At 38.3% G+C, this 27389-nt stretch overlaps 1 protein-coding gene across 1 annotated transcript in view; it reads right to left on the bottom strand.

Moving 5' to 3' along the window:
* Positions 1 to 26210, bottom strand: part of DNAH7 (dynein axonemal heavy chain 7) — a 103255-nt gene extending 77045 nt beyond the window's left edge. The window contains exons 1-18 of the mRNA XM_065638272.1: positions 26196 to 26210; positions 23105 to 23170; positions 22518 to 22629; positions 22252 to 22402; positions 21826 to 21895; positions 20396 to 20576; positions 18719 to 18794; positions 16970 to 17095; positions 15429 to 15548; positions 13737 to 13920; positions 12146 to 12325; positions 10566 to 10841; positions 9484 to 9611; positions 9226 to 9304; positions 5791 to 6015; positions 4264 to 4410; positions 2986 to 3671; positions 764 to 950 (exon numbers count right to left, since the gene is read on the bottom strand). Coding sequence (XP_065494344.1) covers positions 764 to 950; positions 2986 to 3671; positions 4264 to 4410; positions 5791 to 6015; positions 9226 to 9304; positions 9484 to 9611; positions 10566 to 10841; positions 12146 to 12325; positions 13737 to 13920; positions 15429 to 15548; positions 16970 to 17095; positions 18719 to 18794; positions 20396 to 20576; positions 21826 to 21895; positions 22252 to 22402; positions 22518 to 22629; positions 23105 to 23170; positions 26196 to 26210 — 3009 coding nt within the window. The remainder of the gene's footprint in view (positions 1 to 763; positions 951 to 2985; positions 3672 to 4263; positions 4411 to 5790; positions 6016 to 9225; positions 9305 to 9483; positions 9612 to 10565; positions 10842 to 12145; positions 12326 to 13736; positions 13921 to 15428; positions 15549 to 16969; positions 17096 to 18718; positions 18795 to 20395; positions 20577 to 21825; positions 21896 to 22251; positions 22403 to 22517; positions 22630 to 23104; positions 23171 to 26195) is intronic.
* Positions 26211 to 27389: the final 1179 nt, after the last annotated feature.

The following is a 27389-nucleotide window of genomic DNA, read 5'->3' as shown; positions in this document are numbered from 1 at the left end:
CATGTGCAGTGCTGCTGACAACTGCCACATGTACTGATTGACAGCAGATTAAAATAGTACTTTTGAAACAAATATCTAAACACTTCAAAGTTAGAGAGGTGCCTCTACCCTTCAATAGGTAAATAAACATCATTTTTCAAAGGGAACAACCCCTGTCAAATTCCACTGATTCATGTCAATTGACCTACAGTGCCAGGATCATCGGTGCTATGTTACTTTGTGTTGGATGATGTTTAATTTTACTCCCCAGAATAGCACATGGCCTATGAGAAGAGAATGGCCGAGCTGGACTTGTTCAGCTTGGTGAAATGGAAATTAAGAACAAACTTAACTGTAGTCAGGAACAACATGAAGGGCAACTGGGCAACAAGTACAAATCTTTGCTTGGAAGGTTCAGCTTGGACATTAGGAAAAAAAGTATTCATTAGGAAGGTACCATGGCACTGAAGTCTCTGGAGGTATCTGCAAGAAACTTCCTTCTTTGGAGATTTTTGAAATTGGGCTAAACAAAGCTGTGCCTGACCTGCTGCAGTGTTGGGAAAGTGCTGCTTTTAGAAAGAAGTTCGATTAAGTGAACTCCAGTGGCCCTCCCAGTCAATGCTTCTAGGATTCTATTGGAAACAATTCTGCAAAGTAATTTTTAAAAGTATCTAAGAAAAGGCGCTGGGACGAAACAGAAAACAGATTCCTCTGTTACCAGAAGCAGTTTTTTCTCTCTACATACTACAAATTCACTCTATATTCTTAAGACAGCAGTACTTACCTGAAAAACTGATTTCATTAAGTCTTTCCATATCTTAACCACAGTACTGAAGCGTCTCCCTTCCTCAGGCATCTGAGCCATGATGTCAGGAGAACTGAAAATGGGCTCCAAATAAAGCCAAGTTGCCTGAACCTTCAGCCATTCATCCAGGATGTCCTGTACCAACAGCAGCTTTCTTTCCCATTCCCTGTAAAACAGCATTAGGATAAATGCATTCATTGATGCTTCCAGTCAAACGTTTCCAGCAGACTGGTAAGGTCTTTTTAGTAACTTGCATCTTCAACAGCAAGTGCAACAGGTAAAAGTTTTCAGATTTCAGCAGAATATCGTATCCACCTGGCCCAATTTCCTGCATGACAAAGTCTACATTAATTTCTGCAACTGGATCATCTGGAAGGCTCCCCTGTAGGATTTATTAACTATGCTTATCCAATAGACTAACAGTATCAGTGGATAAACATAGAACATATTTTAGCATGCAACAGCAGCTACTTTATCATGTAATAGCACCTGTGGACAAATTCACTTCAATTGAGTATGTCATCTGGTTTCCAGCATACACCAAAGCCCAGACTATTATTTCTAACTGTGTGCTATGATAGACAGGCTGAGATGGCAAAAGAAAGGCATGAAAACAACCTAAACTACTAACCCCAAAATATGTTGATATTCTCCTAAAAAGACGTGTTGTCTTAATTAAAAGATTTCAAGCAGTAAATAGTCCAGTGGCTAAGTCATGTTTTATTTCTGACTTCTAATTCCAAATATGGATGTTGAACACAATGGTCTGACAAAGTGTTTTTCAACACTACTGCACACCACTATGGGCACACAATATCACAATTCAAGAGCTATCCGGTCTTTCCTTTTGATAGCCAAACATTCAAGAACCTTCAGTCTATAATTTTTTCTAAGTCTCCTCAATTTTTCTGCATGATTTTAAAATTACACACACCACCACATTTGATACTTCTTACTATCTCTCCCATATCAGACAGATGGGATTCTCATCTCTAATGTCATCGATATTCCTCATTTGTTGATGTAAGCAATTTGCAAAAAATATAGAAAATAAAATGCTATTTATAATCCTATAACAAGTACATATAGTCTTCTTGCCTGTATAAGAACAGTAAGTATCATTTTTTACAACTCTCAAACCACTGGACAGTCCGGATAGAATTATTATTAAAAGTGCATGCTGTTAAAATATCTACTGTATAAATGAACCATGGCAATCATTTTCTCCACAGGAGAAACACTCACACATGGGCTGCACTGAGTTCTGTAAAATCAAACGTGAAAACATCCTTCACTTCCTCCTTCCTTCATCTACCCACCACAGCTTCTAAACAACAGACAGCTTTGCTGGCATGTTCCTTCTCCTCTACCCACAGTCCCTTTCTCATCTTCTAGGTATTGTTACTTCATCTCTAGTGATTTTGCTTCCACCGAGAGGTAGAGGAAAATGCAACTTAAACTTCCTGTTAGGCGGGTCAGTTAATTTGCTTACACCAAAACTACAGAAAACTTAAGATGAGGAATTTGGAATAATCTCCGGCAGCAGTCCAGAATCCTACATGCTTGGCTGGATTATTGAGAAAGCAACCATTGTGTAATCTCACAGACAGAAGTCATGGTAATACCTTGTATTATTACAAATGCTGTCAGTCACCAAAGCACTCTGATGAAATTACCATGGTGTGCTTCCTCTTTTTCAACAGGCAAAACCCACCATTTTACATTAACAAGGAAGGTACTCTTAGACTAGAGCACAGCAGTAATTAGAGAATGAATACTTATTGGAACAGACCTGTATGTATATGTACTTACATATTCATATTATTGATCATGTGCTGAAGTCTGAAAGAGCATTTTTGCAGGTTAATGGCTAGATACAGCTAATACAGCTAGATAGTTAGAGTCAAACTTTCGAAGAAAGACTTTTGGTTTTCCACAATATGGCTATATTTGAGGGATTTAAGAAACAAGTAAAGTATTTATTGAGGAAAGAGACAAAATCAGATTAAAATCTATGCTTGAAGATGGAAGTATAGATTTTTTTTTTTAACATGCAATACTAAATTTTGGAATTTAATTTTCTGCATTAGAAAAAAAAAAGATTAATTCACTGCTTGAGGAGGATAAACAAAAACATTTGAAGTCCCTATGTTTTAGATAAAGTAACAGTACTTGGTGACTTTCTACTAGGAAAAAATTACCTTACTCTCGTTTCGTAATGCTTAATGAACGGAGATCCTCTCATAGTCTGAGTTTTGACAATGTGATCATCCAATAATGTCTGAATATCATCTACAGATGACAAAATATGGGTTCCTGTATCTCTATAGGGAAGAAGAGTGAACTCCATTTGATCCCACTCAGAAATCATTTTCGTCAAAGCTTTCTCAAGTGAGTATTCTTTGCTGGCTGCTTCACTGATGGTCTCAAACTTTTCTAAGAAGGATTCAAGATTCAAGTTAATATATGACAAGACAGTGGTGTTTTCAGAAGGAGTCAGCGGTAAACCAGCAATATTTGACATCTCTTCCCAGTGCCTTTCTTGCAAACCAGGATTGCATATCACCTGGATGAGAGGAATGTGGTATCTGAATTCCTCGACTTTTGATTTAACCTGTCTTGAGATTGCTAATGCATTTGGAGAATTGTTGAGGGATTTCTCTAGTTTATACAGTCCTTGCCAGTAGCTCCCTACATCTACCTCTACTTGGTCTGGATTCACTTCTGTAAGTGAGCCCTCTGTCCAGTCTTCATGTTTCCTGTTGAATTCAACAGCCATTTCATAGAGACGCAGATATGGAGAAAGAGTATTCCAGATGGTTCTGTGCTGAGGGTACTGAGACTGTGGCCATCCAAAGGACTCTTCCTCTGCATTCAGCTGATCAATCTGTGGAGACAGAAGCGAGGTCTGAAATACAAAGCTGTCTGTGATACCAAGTCCTCACCACAGGCATCCCTAAGGTTTTCCAGTGTCTTCAACAAGCTCTAAATTCAGTTTTGAGTTACTAAACCAGTCTATTATGTCATTGCTGCCATTGACTGCAGTTCAAGTAATCTTTAACAGTAACAGCTCACCACTCATGCCAGTTGATAGAGGAATATAGTTAGAGGTGTAAAATAGTATCTAGGCATTCATCTATCACTTACAGTAACACAAAGGCTTTAATAGGCAGGAGCATCAGGAATGGCACTCTCAAGAACATAAAGGTATAATTTCTATGCAAACCTACAGAAACTTAATCCACTTGTCCACTATGCAAAGTGCTGCTGCCTTAACCCAAGACCACATAGTAACCAATTACTGTGCTCAGTAAATTTGCGGTTTAAATTGCAAATCATGTAAAAATATTTCATAGCCGAATTAAGAATTATTCTGGCACATCAGTAACTGCGTTACTAACCACACTCTGGATTCTGATAATACAAATATTAAGATCTACAATTTATCCTGCCAGACTAGTTTAGACTATAATCTGTACCTTCTCAGAAGCAAGTTCCAATTTTGTATTTAATGCTTGAGCTTTCTTCAAATACCCGTTGACTTTCTGAATATCTCCAAATGTGCTAAATTCTTCGACCTGCTTAGAGTAGCTTTTCAGTTCCTCAATAAATTGTTCACAGCGTACCTAATTAGTCATCAAGCAAGCATATAATCACTTTAAAAAAATCAATATCAATTTCAGAAAAAAAGGAATACCTGTGCTAATTTGCTATAGTAGGACACTTTATCCTTGCAGAAAACTCAAGACATCCAACATCCAACATGTTCCATCCAAAATTACAGAATTTGCCCTGAATCTTATTGTTACTTGCAGTGACTTTTTGGCCTGAGAGATGCAAGTTTGGGTTATATGTCATATGATAGAATTGGACATCGCAATTGCAGCTTTCTGTGAAGGACATGGCCAGCAGACTAATAACAGAGCGCTAAATTCAAATGCCTAGTATATCTCAAATTAACATATATAGCAGAATAAGATTAATCAAATGATAGACAAAGCTAAACAGTTTCACAAGACACACAAGACGTGGTCTTAAAGCCACGCAGGTAAAGGATAGCTCTTTCCTCACATACAACTCAATACCACATATTTCATACTCAGTATGAGTAGTGGTAGATGTCTGAAACGAAGTATCAACCTATACAAAGCAATAACATGATTTGAGATAACAGAGTCTATGCTGCACATTCATTTCTACCACAGTAACACTTACCAGCTACTTCTTTAAACGTACTGCATAAACACAGAAGCTCGCTGTCTCAAGATATGTATGATCTAAGACCACATGGTGATGAGACCAAGGAGCACAAGAAAACCAAAGCAGACAGCTACACAGGCAGTAACTGTCACAGGTCAGCAACCTTATTATTAGCAACCCTTGTGGAGTCACCCTAGCACTTAGAAAACAGAACAAACTCTACTGGAAAAGCCTAGTCAATAGAATGAAAAATTCTAACAGAGATAAAATACATGTAAGGTATAAAAGATTAAAAATTAAAAACAAATAAAACATACCTGAATCAAGACACACTCATGTTAAACAACCACCTTATTTGACATTATCCTAGCAGCAAAATCACACAAATTAACGCAGATTTTTTTTTTCAGCTATCACAGAAATGTCATACATCACTATTGACTCCAAATGGACCGCGCATGTGCATACATCAGGCCACATACACGTCTTTAAAGGATCTATCTGAATGTTACTGTTTCACATACAGACAACTATCATCAATAGCACTGAAAGTTCTGGAAGCAAAGAGTTTTCAGACTACAAAATGTGAGATAGGGCTTGTCTTGCAGTACTTGTAGATTTGTGAAAACCGAACGAGTGGAAAGCAGGAAGAAATTATTTAACATCAAGAATAATATAAAAACATCTACTTCAAACTTCTTTGTAAATTGTATAAGGAAAAAAGGTTATTCTATCCATTATTTCATGTTCTATATGCCATACAAAATTAATAGCTCAAGGATTTTTGAAGTATTGTCATTACGAACCTTAAGATGATCTTGAAATTGAACTGTTTTTTCTTCAATTATCTTTCTGTGCTCTTCAAAGATATCTGGCATCCGTGCATACCAGTGAAAAATATTACTGTTCAGTCGAATGTCTGCTGGTGAAAGGTCAACACATTCTACCAGGAAAGCAACACAACTTAAAGCATCCACTACTTTCTGATTCAGTTCAAGAACGTCACATGTTTCCATTTTCTGCATACAGGCCTGGGGAATAGAAATCAACAGGGAAGATATTTTAAATATAATTTAATGCTAAAATAATGACTTGAGGACATATAACTTCTAAAGCTTCTTTTTATAAGGAAAATAAAATAAAACTAGAAACATATGATCTGAAAAGGTGTTTCTTTGGAATGGCATGGTATTGGCCATTTTTATAGCACAGAATTTGTTAATACAACTGCCTTACTAGCTATTTGATTGAATGAAACTCAAAAGAATATGTGAAGCTGCATGCACAAAGGTTTGGCCTAATGGAAGAAGAAAATCATGTGCTTATCCCAAGCCACTATACAGGAATGCTTTGCTTCATAAAGATCAGTGACAAGACCTCCAGGTAATACCTATACTGCTAACTAAAGACCTAGATGACTAACAGGTTCAATCAGCGTTCCAGTCAGCCATACGCCACAGACCCCGACAGCAGTGGTCTCCAAGCTTTCTTGATTACACGCTCTTATCAGTAACAAATTTTTGAGCACACACCCCCAATATATGGATATTTCTCAATTACACCAGCATACTACTGAACCTATTATATACACAATAAAACATGCACAAAAATTGAAATGAAAAAGGATTAAATGAAGAGTAACAAAACATTTAAAATAGGTTTTATGTATTAATTTTAAAGAAACATTTTTGCTTTCACTAATATTATTATTAATAATATTTTTAGTAAGAGCAATGTGATTGAATATGCTTCATTAATCTTAGCTTAATAATCTGAGATTCAAAGGTCTAGTTCCAAGTTCAGTTTATTTCAGAACCTCATTTTAATGGCTGTCCTAGTTTATAACAAAAAACCTGAAAGATACATAGCTCCAAACAGAAGAATTGCATCATGGCTGCACTTAATAAATCATGATCCCATCCACCAATGATGCAAAGGATTTTATTGAAATTCATCCAGAAAATTTCCATCATCCCTAACATCACCCAGTTGTTCTTGCAAACAGATTGGAAGGTCTTGCATTTTTGCATTTTTAGCAAGTGCGTTCAAAACCCACTAAAACATTTTATGAGACTTTCACATAGGTTAGAAAATTGTTTCCAAGATTTTAAAGTGTACTGATAAGAGTTTCTATAGGAGGGGACACATAGTTTTCAGCAACAAAATCACAGAACAATGGAAACATTTCCAAACGCCCATTTTCAAAATGCTCTCTCCATCACATGATTTTCTTCTGAAGAGCAGTTAATTTCTCACTCATTCTTAATGATGTCACCTTTACCTTGAAGAACAGATTAAGTGCCATTATTTTGCCAAAAATACCTGCTAGGTAGCATACCACTGACAGCCACTTAGCACATAAAAGGTCCGCAAAAATCAGGTACACTTGCCTTTTTGTAAAAGAAAAATGCATAACTCAACTTTAAGTTTGACAACAAGGAATTTGCCACAACATAACCACAAAACCCGCAAAAGATTTTCATGCTCACACCCAGTCTCAACACAAGCCATTATGAAGATTCTACGTGGATAACATCCTGTAGAACTTTATGCACCTGTGGCTCCAATGACCTCGCTGCCATAGCACATTTATGAATGATGCGGTGAATGAATTCATGCATGGTGCTCTCTCTGGAACCTTGCCCCAGAATACTTTTTTTATTCTGGCCAAAGAAGCCACTCCATCTGTGGTTACACTTGAACAGTTTTTCTGTAAGGTATTGTTTTTATTAAAAAAGTAATTGACTTTGAGAATATATTTTCTTCAACGCATCTTTCCTCTAGTGGCTCAGAAAAAAGTAGTTCTTCATGGATTTCATTATTGAAACAGAATCAAGCTAATACCATAAACTGAGATACGTTAAACATATGCATTTTCATCCAGCTATATAGCACATTTCCCACACTGCATCATTTGTTCTAATACTTGTTTCTACACATCTTCAGCAATGTTTTCCATGCACCTTCCAAAAGTACTTGCTGACAAAGAAATGCATTTTAGTTTGTCACCATGTTTTTTTTTCACGTATTATTTCAGCCATTTTTACCACAGCAGGAAGAAGAGTTTCTCAAGTGGCACATGGGTTTTTCTCTTCCACTAATAAGAGCAGCCTTCTGAGTCTTCTAAGCATGGATCATCACATTTTGTAGAGCACTGGCCTGAGTATCATGTAACTTGAAACTTCACTGAAAAAACTGTTGAGGTTTCTCTTCATGAGCTGGATGCTTAGTTTTCACTTGTCTTGCCAAGTGTGATGGTTTCATACTCTCATTAACTAATAGCTCAAGGCAAAATAGACATTTCAGGCAAGGTTCATTGTTAACTATAGTGATGTAAATCTGTATTTCCAATAGTCTCCCTGATAATTCTGAATTTTTTTGGCCAACTTGTCAAATCTGGTTAGACCATCATTATTTTTACCTCGTAATGTGGATGATTAAGAGCTCACACTAGAAATGTCAGCTCTGCCATTTTCTTGTTGATCACTTGTGCCCACATTCTTAGTATTCTCTTCAATCAGTAATTTTATGGGGCAATCTTTTTAAGCCACTTGCCCATTCTGTGAGGGTTAGTTTACGAAAAACTAGGTAACATAATCTGTAAATCTTGTCTGGGCACACAAACTGCAATACATAGTAATATGCTGAAAGAAAGTGAACAAGTCAGCATGCCACTGTGAATCTCTGCATTGTGGAACGCCCACTCTTTCCTCATGACATCTGCCATACATACGTGACATGGGGCCCTCTGACATACAGAGTGAAGGCACCGGTGCCCATCTCTATAGTAAATACTGGCAAAGCTTAATTCCTTCCTCACTTTTGTTTAGATAAAAAATAAATACTGTTTCCTTCACATACTCCAACAGATCATCTTGGGCATCCCCTGGGCTGCACATCCCCCAGTTTGGAGACAGGTGCCCTACAGGGTTTTGGTCCTGTACAGGGCAAGCGACAGCAGAAACAAAGGACCGTTCTAAACAGGCAGTCTGCTTGCAGCCATGACCTTTTGGTGGGGAAAAAGAGTTTAGCTGGATGTGTAAGAGCCAGGGTGCGACACTGAGCCTCACAGCCAAACACTCATCCTTTTCTATGTTGTAATACGGAATCAGCACCAGGGACATGAACAAGGCCAGAATCAGACCTGTAAAGTGAAGAACTTGCATATGCTACTGCTTAAGGCCAGAGCAATAGCATTGATAGCTACTTCTTGCTTGGACTCAGAACAAAGAAGAGAGTACCTTAAGTTCCATTAGTTCCTGTGTATTAGATGGAGTAGAAAGAGCTTTTTCTGATATTCTCTCAAACTCATCACATAGTCTGAAAAATACATGAAATAATCAGTTTGGGGGTGTGCTTTGTGTTAATCATCCTTGGACAAATCACATACATTTACAACAGCAAAAATGCAACCAACATATCCTTTAAGGACTGAAAAAAATCAACAGTGGAAACAAAACTAAGTACATTTCCATACACATTTTCAGTTTGAGAGTTACCTCAGACTCATGTCTTGATGATCTTTGAGCATTTTAAAAATAATTTTTTCAGAAATATTATCAGCTCGCTTTGCCAAAGCACTTATTAATTCATCACAACGCAATTCAAACATTCCTAGACGGAGACACTGCAAGACAATTATAGCAGTTGTCAGAACACTGAAGAGCTTTTACTCATTTTCTGTCACTGTCTTAAGCAGAATGTCAGGGATCTCACCAAGGAATCTAGTCAAACCATAAAATGCTTTTCAAACTTCCAAGTGCAGAAGAGAAAGAAAAAGCTACAGTAGCAAATAACTGTTCTTCTGATCTGCACATCGAACTTCACCTAAATCTTATGTCTATCGCTTTTTACCTTGACATATAATCTTCTTCTTCAAAAATAGAAGGGCATCAACTGTCTGTAGAAGTGGACGTTGTCTGGTGAAATTACAGAGTTTGAGAGACATCTAAAATACAGTAATCTTGCTTGACACATGACATGCTTTAGGATATACAAGGGACTCTGCCTCCCAGCGAGTCTCCAAATCCAATGCTTGCTTTGACTAGCAGGCAAGTGAGCTTGGCTTCCACACCCAGAAGGCTCATGACAGGTCTGTCAGTTCCAGTTCTCCAGAACCGAGGTTTGCACTGAGTGCTCAGAGAGAAACTTCAGGAAAACCACTTTAGCCTTCCTACTTCTTTACAGAATGGACAAAGGATTCTTACCACATAATATCCTTACAGGGACAACAAAAGTGGTTCATGTTAAGGATCCTCATCCTGCTTTAGACGCTTGGAAAGAATATGGAGGTGGCTGGACCCACACTTTCTCTTACTCCTTCACATCTACAAGGAGCATACTCTGAATGCCTTCAGAAGTTCCAAAACAACTTCCAGCAAAATAACTAAGTCTCACTTAAGTATAACAAGTACACCCCAGAAACACCAACTCTTGAAAACCTTACCTTTTTCTGAAAAAATTGATTTAATTTTAATTATCTTACAGCTAATTATCATCACCTTTGACTGACAACATTCTTAGTACAAAAATCAAAAGTAAACTGATATCCCTCTCACTTTATGAATTTAGTATAATTTACCTTCCTAGAAGTATATTTTATTTCCTTAGCAAGTTGCTGGTACTTTATAAATCCCCTTTTATTTTCTTCAAAGGTATGTTCCTCTGTCAGGAATCGATCAATATCTTGTTCAGCTTGTTTGTTTATCAGAGAGCTGTACTTATCATACAGCTTGAGATGTTCCACAGGGCCAGCACTTTCTTTGATAATTTCTTCTCTGATTCTTTTCTTATGTTCATCTAAGATCTCATCGAGGATAACAGGCTTCAAGACAGTTGATGAGAACTCACCTCTTGGCTTGGAAAAAAACCACACACACACACACAAAAAAAACCAAAACGTATTTTCAAATGACAGTTACGTCTCTTGCTCAGTTATGTCATAGAAGATACAAGGATAGAAAAATCAACTAAATGTTACTTTAATATCATTCTAATTAAAAGCTCTACAAAATGAGGTTTGTAATCAGACAGCTGTTTACATTCTACTCTCAATTGGTTTTGAATCCTAACTTATGGATGCTTGTCTCCAACAAGTAAGAAATCAGAGCCACTTCATTCAGAAACTCACAAGTCCACATACTTATCCAGCCGAAGCAATTATATCAACAACTTTAATCTACATGATTTTTCCTGAACCACAGGCACAACTTCAATTTTGCTATCAACCGATGAATCTGTAACATTAATAATATGGAAAACACATTCCTGCAGTCCTCCAGAAGACTTTCTCCTGTGCATTTAGACATGCTTGAGATGCTTCTTTTAATTTGTCTTTTCACAGGTTATTGATTAGTGCTTTTATAAAGCATAGCATACTACTCAAGTTTCTGCTTGACCACATGTTCACGCATATTAACCAAAATGTGGAGGTTTTGTATCTTCATTAAAAATTCAGTTGGTGCTAAACAGAAAGGGCAACAGAATGTCCACATGACATTCCATCAGAAAAAACCCAAATGTTCACTTCCCACAGCTCACTGGGAAATGATCAAGAGGGGCCACAGGGCATTACTTGCACTATCTCCATATTAAAAACTAACACTGCTATACTAAAAGTAACACACAATGCTAAACCATGTAGGTACTTTTTTAAAAATTACTTCACAAAATGCTTTTAATTTAACCTGGATTGTTTCCTGTTTGACTCAACATTTTAATCTGGTTGAATGCAAAAAACAACTAAAATATAAACTGCTTAAAAATTCAGGGTTTGTTTTTTTTTTTTAAAAGGATAGTCTACTCAAAAGATTCTATATTTTATAAGACAGTAGCCTTTCCAGTATCAAAATAGAAGGTATTTTCCAGAACACTGCAGAAATGTGCTTAAAATTTAAATGCATCAATTTTTTTGTAGTGGATTTGTAGTAGGTGCTGCAGAAAGCAATTCAGAGAGGAAACTAGTCAAATATTGGCTTCTTATTTGCTTGGGCCTTATTAATAAAATTAAGATGACTTCAAAGTGTTCCTAATGTCCTGAAAGAATATTATAGTATTACTATTCAAGTTCTGACAATAGGGCTATTTGTTAAAATACCTAGGAACTAAATGTAGCAACAATAGAATGATAATACAAAACCCAGAAGTATCGTAATTTCTTACCCACTTTGAAAATAATTTGGTCTCAACTCTTGGTATATCATTGACAGCATGAATCATAACAGTATAAACATTCAGTAATATATCCTCGTAGTCACTGAAATCAGGTGCGAATTTAATACGGTCATTGTCAAGGATGAGCCTCAAGATTAAACCTGGGTGTTCGTAGGCTTCCACTGATTTCTTACACACAAAAAAAGGAAAGTAAAATATTAATTAACCTAACTCATGCAGGAGAAGTCAAAGGATCATTATGAATTACTCCTGTATATGCATTTTACATTGACAACACTGTAATTGCAATGACAGGCCATAATCCTAACAAAAATACTTGTGCAAGTAGGAAGTATGTTTCTGATAAAAATCACATAAACTGATGTTCATTAAGATGATATATGTTATTTTTAGTAGGCACAAGAGGCATCCTCTATACACCAGCCAACAGCTTTTATAAAGTTGTGTGCATAGACTGAGGCAGATTGACTTTACAGTAGTAGCCCTAACAAATGTAGTAACATATAAGCTATTCTGTGTACAGCAGTACATGTATTCAACATCTGGAGCAGTCACTATGAATCTACTAACCTAAAAAAACCCCTACATCCAAGAATCTGATCCACAAAAATCAGCTACTATGAGGGCTATATTTGTAGAATGGATTCCCATATATTCCAGTAGGAAAATTTGTATATGCTTCCGTCCTTGGTGGCATAATTCAGTCTTTCATCATATCTCTTATCTGGATCAGACATCTCTTAACTTTCCCACATCTACTAACGTATTCCAACTACATAAACATTTCATTAGGAAACATGAGGAAGCAACTTATCGCTACTGGGTAGCATAGGATCACCAACAGGAAGGATAAGATTAGAAAACGCATAGCTATTACTAATCATAACAGAAAACAGCACGGCACACAAAGCTCACTTCACTCAGAAGAATACAAAACAATTACAGAAGATTAGGAATGAAAAATAGACACTCTGCTTCCATAACATGATTCCTTACTTCTTTACATTCCCTGTGTGCTTTTTCATCAATATTATCTGGAGTCAGAGTTCTGTGGATATTTGATGGCAAGGCTGTATTAACAAAAAGCTGAATAAAAATCCAGTTGCACATCAAATTCAACAAGAACTATTTACCTCTACAACAGACATGTGAGTGCAAAAGAGAAATCCTTTCTACTACCTTTTTTGTGCCCCAAGAACTATTCTGCCAAAGCATGTAGTAGACACCTACTAATAGCAGATAGAAGGGGTGCTACAGAGAAAGAGCACTAGTGCAAGATGCAAATGGCATTTCTGTCAATGAATTTCTACTGTATGTCTAATTGACTGCAGGGTGTTCTTGAGGATATCAGATTTAAAATATGTTGATACTGCCCTTCTTGTATGACAAAAAACCCCCTCCACTTAATAAAAAATGCATTCCTGAAATATTATTCATTTTTTTTTCCAGAAGGCACCTGCCACCAGAGTTCATAGTTTCTTTTCTATTCATTTTTTCAAAAGCAGAAAAATGAACAGGAAACTAATTGTATGTACATGGATAAACAACGTTGCTAGTACACATATGAAAAACTACTTACTGCAGGTTGAACAACTAAGTCTGTAAAGTCTTCAACTGAACGCAAAAGTAAATGTTGCAGTTGATGAGTCATTAAAGTGGCAGCACAACCGAAGAAAGACTCTAATTTAGCCATACTGGCATTGCTGGGTATTTGTTTTCGTTTATTGCCGTGGTAAAAGATTTTCTGCACTTCTGGAAACCACCTTAAAAGAATACAATATTTTAAAGTTTTTCAAGCAATTAGCATTAATAAACCTGTGGTTTTAAGTTAATTGCTATATACGTTTCTATGACATACAAAAATGCTGCAGTACACCTGTGAAACTCTAGTTCGGTAGGTAGATGGTAGTGCTTCTAAATTCTAAGCAATTGTGTCTCTGAAAATGTTCTCTATGATTATGAATTACATCTTATTACATTTAAGGTGTAAGCTGTTATGACAGACAATTTGCAATCTTGCTTTGGTTTCCTATGTCTTGGGCCACAAAGGCTTCATAGGCAGCACACTGAAGTTCCAGGGGTTGTGCCATTCCTTATGCACCCTTGTAACCTCAGGAGGTGTGAAGACGTGAAAGCAACCCCAAAGGAATTCTGCCCAGCTGTCCTGCACCAAAAGAACATTGGCTCTGGCACTGCTGGGAAATAGGAAAAAAGCAGCACAGAAGTGTGCAGCCTTCAGTGGAGAGCAGAAAGGTATCTTCAAGGTCAGGAAGAAACGCCTCTGAAAATGGGAAAGGCAATACAGAACAGAATCATAGACAAGGACAGAAACAAAAACCTTCAAGGCTAACAGCATGGAAAAACAAACAAACTATAAGAATATTTGAGAATATAGTGGTTTTGACAGTTGTTTCGGTTAATTAAAACCTGAAATAGTAAAAACGCAGTCATACATAACTGCAGCAATCAAGCATTATTGTTTAAAGAGAGATCTGATGCGTACAAACAACACAGTTCAGCCACAAATATCTAAAAAAGATCTAGCAATGTTGATACTTCAGTTGAAAACTTAGCTGCAGCATACCGAGTACACTACCAAGAAAACTGCCTTTCTTCTTTTAATATATCTCAGACTGAATATACAAACATGATATCCAAACACTTTTTAAAAACTCTCAATCATAATCTCTAAAGTCAACTGATTTAATTAATACAATCTTTTCCAGATGACTCTGCTCTCAGAAGCGGCTACAAAACCGAGAACACAGAAACTGAAATTCCAAAATCATCAATAGATGTTTTAGAGATACTGTCACTGAAGGAATAACAAGTTAATCTTCCGATCAATGAGACACTTCCTCTGCGTGAAGCAGGGATGCAGCAAGTCTTATTACATAGGAAGTTATATCACAGTTTATACTCTAAAATATCAAATTTTCGATAGTAGCAATGTTCTATTTTCTCATTTATCCAGCACAAATGAGTCCACAAAATAAAAGCTTTTGTCATAACAGACTAAAACACACTTATTGTTAATGTCACACCAAAATTCAGAATAAGAAAACTGCACAAATCACGATAACATGCTCAATATTTACACAGCAGTTTTTGTTCACAGGCCTCAAAGAATTTCACAACACTGTTTCTTTAATATGTATTATTATTATGGGCCATTCTATCTCTCTCCAGAAAGTTTAGAGTTTCAAAAACCGCTGAAGAAAAGGTTAAACATTTCCTGTAACTTAAAAAATATGGATAAACTGGATCATACTTCTCAGATAGAATCCTTTTGGATTTTGTAATTTCCTTCATGACTTTATACTGGAAAAATGAGAGGTCCTCAGCATCTCGTTTCTTGTGAAATATTTTTGTATCAAGAAGGCGTAAATTTCTGAAACAGAATAGAACATGAATAGTTTAGGAGCATATTAACTGTATCTTGGTTTTTATTTTCGTTTCCATAAAACTTTTCATATTTCACATTTCAAATGAAGGGTTTAAAAACATATTTTAAATACTTAAATAATGTTATTTTGAGAAATTAGCTTCTGTTGTTTCGGGACAACTGAATACAAGCACTGCAGTGCTGTCTGCAAGCATGGTCTTAAATTGAAGTAGCAATTACTACATTTGAGCATATTAATAATTGTTTTCAGAATCAGAGTTTGCGTACATGCTTCTCATTAGGTATAGGAGCAAACATTTAAAATTCTGAATTTGTTAAATAGCATTCCTTTCTAGGACTGGGTGGATTTTTACAAATATTATAAAACAATGTAAAAATAAATAATAACCATCTAAACCTAGCTTCAAAACAATTTTCAGTTTTCATATTTTTAAAAGATGTTGGCTGAATTTTTTCTCCTATACTTAGCAGATACAACAATTTTATTTTTTAAAAAGACAACCACTCCCTGAAACTTGTTACAGCATCTGGCTTAGACAGGTCAGTTCATTCTCTTTTGTATCACCCAATCAAGAAATAAGCAAGCAGTTTGTTCTACTCTGGCAAGCAGAAAATAATAGCCCATCGAATCCTTTGTTAACCAAAAAAGAGGAGAAAAAAACCCATAAGTGCCCTACTAGGCAAGACAGCAATGCTTCTCTTCTTGTGAGATAGATGGTTTTGAATATTCCTGACCTGAGAAAGACTGAAAAAATACAGTCAAATTTAAACAGAAACTAAGGGACTATACTAAAACAAAACAGACTATTTAAAAAAATTGAAGTCATTTCCAAAACTGCCAGAAACAGGGAGCTTGCCACAGTCTGTAAGATAACAAAGAAAAAATAAATTAAAAAAAAAAAAAAAGAGGGAAAGAGCTTAGAGAAAGTAAGATCACAGCAGCTCCATTCTGGAGCCTTTCTGTACCAAAACAGACCAAAAACCAAAGTCACAAATTGCCCAGTCCAGATGGCATTTCACCCAAGTTCTAGAAAATCAGGTACAAAACAGCTAAACTAGTCAACTTCCACGTGTAGCTTCTTTCTTGAAAATGCCAAGATACCAAAAGAAATTAAGATGCCAAAGCGTTCTATATGATTTCTGGGGAAGTACAGATAAGGAACCTTGACCTCTACAGAAGAACTCTTCAAAGCAAAGTTAGAGGGAACACAGACAAATATCTTTAGAATCATGGCTTTTGAACAAAGCCATCGTTTCCATTATCTGTATACAGATGTACATATTGGTGCAGTCCCAAATTCAAAAGGGCAACTTGAAAATCTGGAGATGTCACCATCCATTATTTCCCTGCATAGACTCTGAAATCACTGAGCAGCTGAAACCTAAGATAGATAGATAATACTTACTTAAATGAGGTCTCCCATAAGTTCCCAACAGCACGTATTGTAGGATTTAGTGTATGCAAATTTTCTTTCATGTAACGGCACGCTGATAAGAAAGACTTGTTCCAAGGTTTCGGCACTACTTCTAGTCTAAAAAAACCCACCACAAACCCAACAAGAAACAAGAGGATGAATGTAGCTGAGCTAAGAACCAAAATATTTAAACATTTCCTTTAAGCTCATTGTTTTGCAGCCCAGAAAGCACAGAATTCAGGAGATAAATGTAGCTTTCTGTTCATTATTCAGATTATCAAAAAAAGTTTTCAAATATTGGCCACTGTATCAAAAAAAGAAATAATATAAGACACATATTGGCCAAATCCTAAAAGATCTGCAGCCTAGTCATGGTCCCTTATATTTAGCACATAGTAAAATCATTTTACGTATATAACGTCTTTAGTCAATTAATACACAATTTTCTACAATAAGTAGTATCTATGTTTATACTCATCACATTAAATCTGTAAAAGCTCATAAATTTAGAGCCTTTTCATAAGCTCAGTTGGTCTGCTTTCAAATTTCTAAAAGCTTTAAGCTATTTTGGTGGGAGCTTTTTATACACTCATAGCTTTTTGCCTTTAAAAATTGTTGTGTTTTCCTACAGGCAGTCTGATTTTACTATTCAAATCTTAAGCACGGCAACCTTTAGGTTGCAAGAGAAAAACAAAACCACTCCTGATCAATGCGTCATACCCGTAATACTTTTGTTCTCATTTTCCTAATGAATTCCTATTAAAAAAATATTCTGATATAAAACTTGTATCCATTTCTCAGTGAATCAGTATTCTATAGAAGACAGAAAAACTAGCTATAGGAGGTTAAATTTTAAAAACTTCAAGTTTTTCCACATCTATCTTGTATTTTTTCAAATACTGGTAATGGAATAAAGCAGTAGAATAATCATTGGTAAAACAAAGAGAATTCTGTACTTTTGGATTTGTACGTAAGCGTGTGACATAAGCTTATATACAAACTACTGTGATGTCCTACATAGTTCCTGGGAGATATGGAAGATCTACCAAAAAAAAAAATCAGACGTAAGATGGCTTTTTATTCAGGGGATAAAATAACAACAATAAATTCAGATATTGCTTCTCTTTTTCAGATGCAAATTGCTTCAGTAACATCTGCCACAGCCATCCCTTCTATTAGATTCTAATGCTGACCATTTGATATTTAAATGCATCAATCTCAAACCAGAGGCCAGAAATTCCATATAACAAAACCTTCTGCGTTCTTAAAATCACTCAGTAATGCTATCCCAAATCTAAAGCCTGGTTGATGTCAGTAGAAAAGTTCTGTTTCTGCAGCATTTGTAAGATTTCACTCCACTGCAAGGCAAATTGATTTTACCAGTTTTGAACTATATCTATGAATGAAGTTTCTCTCCACGTTCCCATCTCAGGAATAATTAAAGTATATTCTAGGAAGGCTGATACTAGGTCAGCTGACTCACAGAGGACAGATTTATGAGACTTCTTACCAGCTAAGCACTGCTAAACAAAACTAATTCCAAACAACCTTTCAAGGCAGACACATATTTTCCAGCGTTTTCCCAAATATGCTGTATAATCACTATTTGAATTTACCTAACTAATAACCAACTCTTATTCACAGCTGACACTGACTGCCACTATTAAGGCTGTTCTTTATACATGCTATTGTACCCTACTCCTCTCTAGTTGCCGTTTTTGAAGAAGCATATTTTCTTACTCTGCACGATGAGGTAGAAGAAAATCTTTCTTCTTGTCTTCACCTTTTTCCCTGGGGTCTCTTAAAACAAAGTCAACTGAAAAAGGTATTAAAAAAAAAAACAAAATAAACTTAGTGAAGGAATAGAATCACAGAATCACAGAATTATTTTGGTTGGAAAAGACTCTCAAGATCATCAAGTCCAACCATAAACCTCACACTACCAACTCCACCACTAAATCATGTCCCTAAGAACCTCATCTACACATCTGTTTGTCCTGGTTTTGTTTAAAACAAGACCAATTCTCTTTTAGTGAATTTTTCTTTCAGCTAAGTTCTTCTAAGTAACTGCACTTTTCTGAATTTAGCTGCATGTTTTTCAGACACTGTTTGCTCTGGAGCTGATAACGGTAGCAATAATATGCAGAAGAGAGAGACCCAGGTTTAGACTTATTGCTATGGCAGCCAAGGTTACTGATGAATTTTGCACATCCCATAAGTGAGAGGGGCATATTTGCAAGGAGGGGCAGACAGAACAGGTGACTAAAGTTGACAGAGTATTTCATCCCATACATGTCATACACCCTATCAAAGTGGGAGATCACGAGGGTCTCACTCTCTTCAACCACGGCCGGCATCTGAAGAGGACCCTGCCCGTTGTCCCTGCAATCCAAGGTCTGGTTCCAGACCCTGCATCCCTGAATCTAGTTCCAGTTTACTGTGGAGTCCAGCCCAGGACTTCCAAGTGCCTGCCCTGCAGCCACGGGAGCAATGCCAGCTCCGCAGTGCGCAACCCCGCGCTGCCCTGGGAAATTCAAGATTGGTTTTGTATATTTTGTATTATTTTCTCTACTTATTAGTAGCATTAGTAAAGCATTTTTAACTTTTCCAACTTGCAAGTCTCTCTCCCTTTTCCTCCTATTACCTTTTCTTAGTGGGGAGGGTGGGGGTTAACAGAGAGCATCTGCCATGGTTTATTGTTGCCCTGCAGTAAACGGTGAAACTGTTAAGCCCCTCCAGGGATGGTGACTCCACCACTGCTCTGGGCAGCCTGTTCCAATGCCTGACAACCCTTTCTGGGAAGAAACTTTTCTGCATATCCAATCTAAACCTCCCCTGGCACAACTTGAGGGCATTTCTTCTCGTCCTGTCATTACTTGGGAGAAGAGACCAACCACCTCCATTCTACAATCTTCTTTCAGGTAGTTGTAGAGAGCAAAAAGGTCTCCCCTCAGCCTCCTTTTTTCCAGGCTAACCCACCCCTCAGATCCCTCAGCTGCTCCCCATCAGATTTGTACTCCAGACTCTTCACCAGCTTCATTACTCTTCTTTGGACACCCCCCAGCACCTCAAGGTCTCAACCAAAATGTCCAAATCCACAACTCATTGCGATATCTAGATATACATGAAAAGGGATTTAGGAGAAAGCTATATTGCTAAACAGGGATTTTAAAAATAAGTAATGTTTTTTAAAAGTGCTGAAAGATCAAAAACAACGAATAATATTATCCTTCGTCATTACAAGGATAAGAAAACCTGAGTGTTCTTTCCATTAAAATGAGCCTCTAACATCCAAGAGAGCACTTTTATAGAACTCTTCCATACTGGCAGCTCTCAGCAGGGAACGACACTCAACAAGGAACGCTTCTGAATATTAGCAACTGAGGAGAAAATGCAAGTAAAGTCCAAGACATCTACCTGTAGCCTTTTTCACACTCAGAAGATAATCATCTTTTATTTCATCAGTCAGGGACTGTATACTTTCATCAAGCACTTTGAGATGTTGTGGAACTAAAGCTAAGATGTGGCCCAGCCATGATTCATCTATTGGGGCCACATTTGCTGTGTCAATTCCATGGTGAATGTAATAGTGATATTTCTGCAGGAAAAAAAAGAATAAGATGCATTGGTTAAGGCCAGTACTAGTTATTGTTACTACAGGTTTAGCTAGATATATGGGTTTCTTTAGTAAATATAAATGTAGTTGGTACTAAGTACTTATTTATGTTGTAAATTACGTATACATCGCTGAATCTGATGTAAATAACTTCATCAGCCTGACAAACACCAGTCGCTAGAGTAACAATAAAAAGCTGTTGAAACAGAAAAACAGAGTACAGTGGCATAAACCTCATTTCATTTCTCTGATAAGAGCTATAAAACAAAATTTTCATTGAAGAATGGGCAAATTCCTAAAAATCTGGCTTTTGTTTTGGTTTTGCTTTTACAATTCTACAATTCTGGTGAGATGCCTCACCTTTGTACTATCTCCATACCAACTTTTTCCTTAAATACATTTTCAATATATATTTATGTATCTCACCCCTTCAGTGCCGCTATCATTATCCACTAGCTCTGGGACTGGGCCATGTATTCAAAAAGAAAGCCATGCATTCTGCAGAGTTTTGCGTGGATATGCGAAGTACGACTAATGGGTTGCTCAGAATACGAATGTATAACCACAAATATGTACATCTGCTTGTATGCCAGCATTTAAACAGGCATGTGAAATCCCATTAACGAAATCTCAGAGCATTAAAGGAAACACAGACGAAGAAACATATCTGCCCAAATTCAAAGAAATGCAGAATGGAATATCAAATGGAATGGAATATCAACTGACCCATGTCAGGAAGTAACGCATGAATCTATTCCAATCAATTTATCCCCAAATGTACCTCAACTATTTCAAATATACTTCAATCACAAAATTGTTTATAGAGTTGTGTCATACAAGGTCTCTTAAACCAGAATGAACATCCTATCCCTGGGATGAGGGTAACCCAAAGAGAATTGTCTTACAGATTCTACCTGCTCAGACAAAGCAGTGCACCCTCTCTTGTAAGTTAGTCTCACCTTCAGCAAGCATATAAAAGATGCATTTATTACTTCCTGATATTGGTTATTCTCCAGTTACTATTCCATTCTGCAATTCTTTGAATCAGCCATACATTCCTAATGCTCCATTCTCAGCTCTAACACTATAAATCCTATATTGTGTGAAACTAACAGTGGAACAATATGTCACTATCAGTCATCTCTCATTGTGTCAATCATCTGGTCACTGTTTACAATAAATAATTGGCACTGTGTTTCATTTACTACTCTAGAAAACAGTCTTTAGCTACCAAAATATCTTTCTGTATTGGTCTGGAAGAATCTGCGCTGGGAGGCTGGTCTTCAGTAAGGTCTTCCTCCCTGAGACCAAAAAAAACAAAAAAAAAAACAAAAAGTATGCATCACATTCATCAGATACATTTTACTGGCATAAGTAATACACAGTCATCCTACATGCCAGTTGTGAACAAAGCAAATAAAAGGGAACTGTCAAAACTTTACAATGAGGACAAGACACTCCGATTCCAAAAGAACACTGAAGCATGTGACCAAGTTTGTATTTTACCTGCTAAGGTTCAGCTTTTAAAATTGGTGATATAGTTCATGCTCATAGACACGCTTTCAATTTGCAATCACCAATTTTTAAAAATAATTTTTAAAATGTGCTTTATCTATCAAAATGGAAAAACACATCATTCAAAGATAAGGAAACTCACAATATAGTGTCAACGAGAGCTCTTCTGAAACGTTCATGTCTTTTTTTCAAGTGACTGCTGCTCTGCATTGTAGAAGTTGATGGCCCAGCACCTGCTTCATTGCGTCTAGAATCCTGCATCTTGTGTCTCTTGGATCTCCCCATCAAATAGCCTATTTGCAAAAGATACATTTTGAAATCAAGTTTTCAAAAAAGTTCAAATGTATTGCACGTACGTTTTCGTTTCTGAGAGGTTTTCTTTAGTAGTACTAAAAATGTCAACCTTACCAGGTGAATACTCAGTTTTTACAGTCAGCTCCTCTGACTTGTCATCTTGCTGGTCTTTTTTGCTCAGATGAAAAGAAGGACAAGTCTGCTGCCACAGTGGTTTAGACCTTGCCTGGAATAAATATTGCATATCTTAGTTTTACACTTGTTGGTGGTGCTACTAACACACACTTCAAGACTTCTTAAATACAGTAAATCAAAGAAACTGTAGCCTATAATATACAGCAGGAATAAGGCAGCATAAAAATAATACAATAAACTACTACTTACATGTTGCCCTCAAATTCTAAACACACAGACCATTAGAGAGAAGCATGTTAAACTTACATCTAATATTTGTAAACTCCCTAGTTTTATACCCTACTTGAATACTTTCAAGCTTGTTCAAATACTCCACTCTCAATGTTTTCCAAATATTGAAATATAAACAATGCTCCACATACATGCATACATGATATACATACATAGTGCAGAGAGAGAGAATATACACCTCAGCATCTAACTGAAAAAGAACCATGGTCTTCACATAGTCATGCTGCGACACATATTTGAAAATGAAAGCTTAGCAAAATACCCAATAAAACTACCTGAGACAACTGTGGTAGTAAGTTCTCTGTTCTCTTTGCCAACTTCCCTTTGCCACGCAGACTGGGCTTGAGACAAAAAAAAAAAAGAAAAGGAAAATCACAAGTAGACATTTAAATTACTACTCATATTAGTCTTTTGGGAATATTTCATCTTGTAATCTAGCTATAATTCCTTTTTTCTCATAAAAATAATTCTTGCACATACTATTTCACATCACTTCCCCTGTTCTTCCTAGAGTGTTTCCATGTAGAATTCTACTTTCTCAAATGCCTTTGAAAAATCACAGCTCTGAAAAATTCATTTTAGGCTGGGAAGCATTTATGTTACCTTTTTGCCAAGATAGGTATTACAGCATCACAAGATACCATGGAATAATACAAACAAACATCCTTAATTCCTGTTCTTAACAGTTTTTAAAAAACAAATGGTACTTTTTTTCCTCATACATAAACTTTCATTTAAGAGTGTCCAGTATTCTTGCTTTTTCCACAAGGCTGATCCCTCAGCATCAGACATCAAAGCTGTCTGTCCAATAGCAGCCTCTGACCACGCCCAGGAATCTGGCTGGCACATTTCAGCAAGGACTGCACCTTCCTACAAACAAACAAGACAATCTAGTTGGAAAATTCTTTACAATTGGCTGTCACACAACTGCCTTTGGCTCTTCTTCTATTTCTCCTCTGTTTCACACCACCACCAATTCCTCTGGCACTGCCTCTTTCCAGTCAGCTGCACTTGCATTAATACTGCATGGCTGTGCTACAGCCGTCCTCTTTCTGCTGTCTTATCCAAAGGGTGGAACGGAGGAAAGACACAAAGCACAGAAAGTTTGTGTGGACATCCCCAAACCACCCTTAAACCAGTCGGCTCAGCGATCATTTACAATACGGTTGCTGTGCTGTAGAACTCACACAAGTTTTAGGCGTTCAACTATTTACATGAATTTCATGGTCAAGTCTAAACTCTGGTAATTCCCAAGTGAGCCAAAAATCAAATCGGGCTCCAAAGAAAACCTCCTCCAAAACACAAGAATTTGACAGTGATAAAATATGTACAGGCACATATTATCAGTTGTTAGCAACCTCTTCATAAACTAATATGTGGTTCAGCTTGCAAGAGAGAAGCCCTAGGGCACAGGTGTCAAACACCTGGCCTGCAGGATGGATCCAGCCAAGCACTTTATTTCCACCCTGCAGCAGTGCCAAGCTCCTTGTCCCCAGGCTCCTGCCAGCATGCTGGTCACACCTGCAGTGCGCGTGACACACACTGCGCTGCAGGAGCAGAATGGCAGGAGCTGCGGCCATAGCCACAAGAGAGTGGTGAGCCTGTGTAAGAAGAGCAATAGGTGAGACTGATGGGGGACACTAATAACTGCCTTGGGGCACTAAAATACAAGACAGACAAGAATTATGTGGGGGCTGGGGGCACTTAAAGGGGTACTCTCAACTGGGCAAACATTTCATTTAATTTTTTAATAAATTAGCCAGATATATGAACTTTAGCAATTACACCATACCTGTAAAAAGATATTTTGTAACCAGCAGGCAGGGTCCCACTCATGAATTCTACATTGTTTTCCATGGATACCGCCAGCTCTGCCATATGGGGAAGGGCGTTTGAAGGAACAGCGAGTCTGTGTGAAAGGGCCTAGGTATTATTTAACCTGGTCCAAAAGGACATCTTGGTCCTTTACTTAGGTGGCACACCATGCCACCTTTGGTGGAATAACTCGAATTCCAAAATGTCCACTAAGAGAAAGAATGATGCTGAAGGAAGGCAATTTAATGATAGATAGGAAAACACGTACATGTTTGTGTTTCAAGGAAAAAAACCAGTATGTCTTTTGTGTTGTGAGGCAGTGTTGGTGATAAAGGAGTACAATGCACATAACCGAGTGGCAAACACAAGACCAGCAGGGCAAATCCTAGAATTACATTCAGCCCTTTGAAGGCAACCGTGCGGCTGATATGGCCCCCAGTGAAAATGAGTTTGACACCCCTGGTCTAGGGAGTTCTTCCCCTGAAGGTGATGGGGAGAAACTCCTTGAATACCACTAGCTGCAAGAGGGACTCGCACAAAAACCAAAAATCAACAGCACTACTCTTTTAATGAACAAAAGATCCATCCTTCCCCTTCCTCTCCCCAAACAACATTGAACACACCTGGCTTCCCCTTGAATAGAGACCAAAATGCCTGGTGAATTCAAGTACTTTGAACACCAAGCAGGCCAATTGTGATAGTTTTAATCTAGCATTTTGGCAGCCAGTGAAAAGTGCCCAGTAACTTAAAGCCACATTCATAGCTACAAGCTTCTACTGGCATTTGTCTTCAGCATTTAAGCTTCCTGCAATTCCAGAAATAAACTGTATTAACTAAAATCTCTTCATGCTTCCTGTTTAAAAAAATAAAAATGAAATAGGGAGAGGACTTACAACATAGTATTTTGTACCAGGCTAAAGACTAAAATTAATTTCTGTGCATTGTAATGGGATGCCTTGAGTAGAGAGTTACTCTCCATGGAAACACTGCAGGAACAGCAGCCCAAACAAAACAGGTCAGTTTCAATTTGCACTGCTTAAGTAACTAAAGGACACCTGGGCAGCTACAAGGACTATGTTGCTTCTCAAAACCTGACTCGAGGTGTTCACCGGACAGACATCACGGTTTAAATTTCCCGGAGGGGATCAGTCACAACCAGCCTGCGACTCCTGGGCCAGTGGCCTGCAGCCTTTTCTGCAAACACAGCTGCCCCGCCAGATCTTCACTCACAGAGGTCAAGCACTTCATTAAGCACCAGGGATAACAAACCTCATTTTGGAAGCTTAATTCCAGCTTGCTGTCTAAAGGAAACACAAGGCTCCCCAGCCCAGCAGCCCTTCCGATAAGCAGCCAGGGGCCCGGGCCTTTCTCCTCAGCCAGCCCGCCGCTACCCGGCCCCCACGCCTGCCCCACAGCCCCCCACCAAGGCGGGGCCGCACCTAGGCTCCCAGCCCCCGCCTGCCAGAGCCGCGCTGAAGGCGGCGGCGCGGGCGGGAATCGCTCGGCCCCGGGGCTGCCCGGCTCCCGCCGCACCCCCTCAGGCCCCGGTACCTGCTGGCTGCCCATGGCTGCGCCCGTGTGGGGACGACGCCGTTGCCGAGCTGCCGCCCCGCCCGCGCGCACAGCGAGTCCCAACGGCCGGGCGCGGGAGGGGCCGCGCGCCGCGGTCGCTGCTGGGCTCCGCGGTGACACCGCCGGTTCGGGGCTGCCAAAGGCACCGCTGCAGCGCGGCACGGACCCCGGGGCTGCTGGCTGCACACAAGCCACGCACCGGCTGGCAAACCGCAGAGAGCACAGGACACCGGCCAGGGTGTCCATCAGCTGCTACGGGGGCTCTGCAACTGCGGCGGCTGAACGGCAGCGCGAATATTTCCCCGAGATTGTCAGCCCGGAGAAAACGCTCCATTCCCTCTCGAGACCCGCCGATTTCAGGAAAATAAGGAGAGTTAAAGTTGCTTGGAGTAGCGCACACCATGCATTGCCGTGTAGGCAGGCGTTCCTCCTCACCTTTGAATGAAGCCAGAGTTACCGATCAGTGAATGCCGCTGCTTGTCTCAGGCAAAGCCCCGTGTGCTCCAGCTCACCCTGCAGCAAAGCTCAGCTGTGCTGCCGAACCGCTCTCCAGGAATGATCTCTAGGGGCTGCACTGGGGGGTCTGAACCACAAGAGCAACCGAAGACTTTTCAGGTGCTGCGTCATACAACAGCCCATCTTGTGCACAACAGACATGATATTTAAACAACCTGCCACCTCTCTCCCCCTCCCCCAAAAGACAGTACATTTAAGAATACAAGAAAATACAAATAGAAGAAAATATAAATAAAAATCTCTTTCAGGTTCATTGATAGTCAACAGGTGTGTTCCTGCATTATGAATCTGATGCTTTGCCCAATCCCAATAAAATACTGGTACATTCCTTCCTCCCTTCAAACAGAGGCAGAAGTATTAAACATGTGGTTTACTCTATGGAATTAACAAAACTTAAGCCAAAATACTATGTACAGTGTTTTACCAACCAGATGTTTTGGTTTTAATGTAAAAAAAGTGGTCCTTTAACCAAAGTACCCATTGCCATGCTTTTTAGGTTTTGATGAGAGCAAACAAATAATGTTTGAAAGTACAAGAAATGTAGTAACTTCTGTGTGTACCAAAAGTAAAAGTCTCAGATTTGAGTACTGCTTTAAAGATAATGTTTGAATGCAATGACACTGACCCTCAGAGCGGACCAGCTCTCTCAGAAGGTCC

This window comes from Caloenas nicobarica, chromosome 6 (assembly GCF_036013445.1).
Source record: "Caloenas nicobarica isolate bCalNic1 chromosome 6, bCalNic1.hap1, whole genome shotgun sequence".
NCBI lineage: Eukaryota > Metazoa > Chordata > Aves > Columbiformes > Columbidae > Caloenas > Caloenas nicobarica.
Note: the sequence above shows the minus strand (reverse complement) of the source record. Positions and strands in the feature narration are given on the sequence as shown.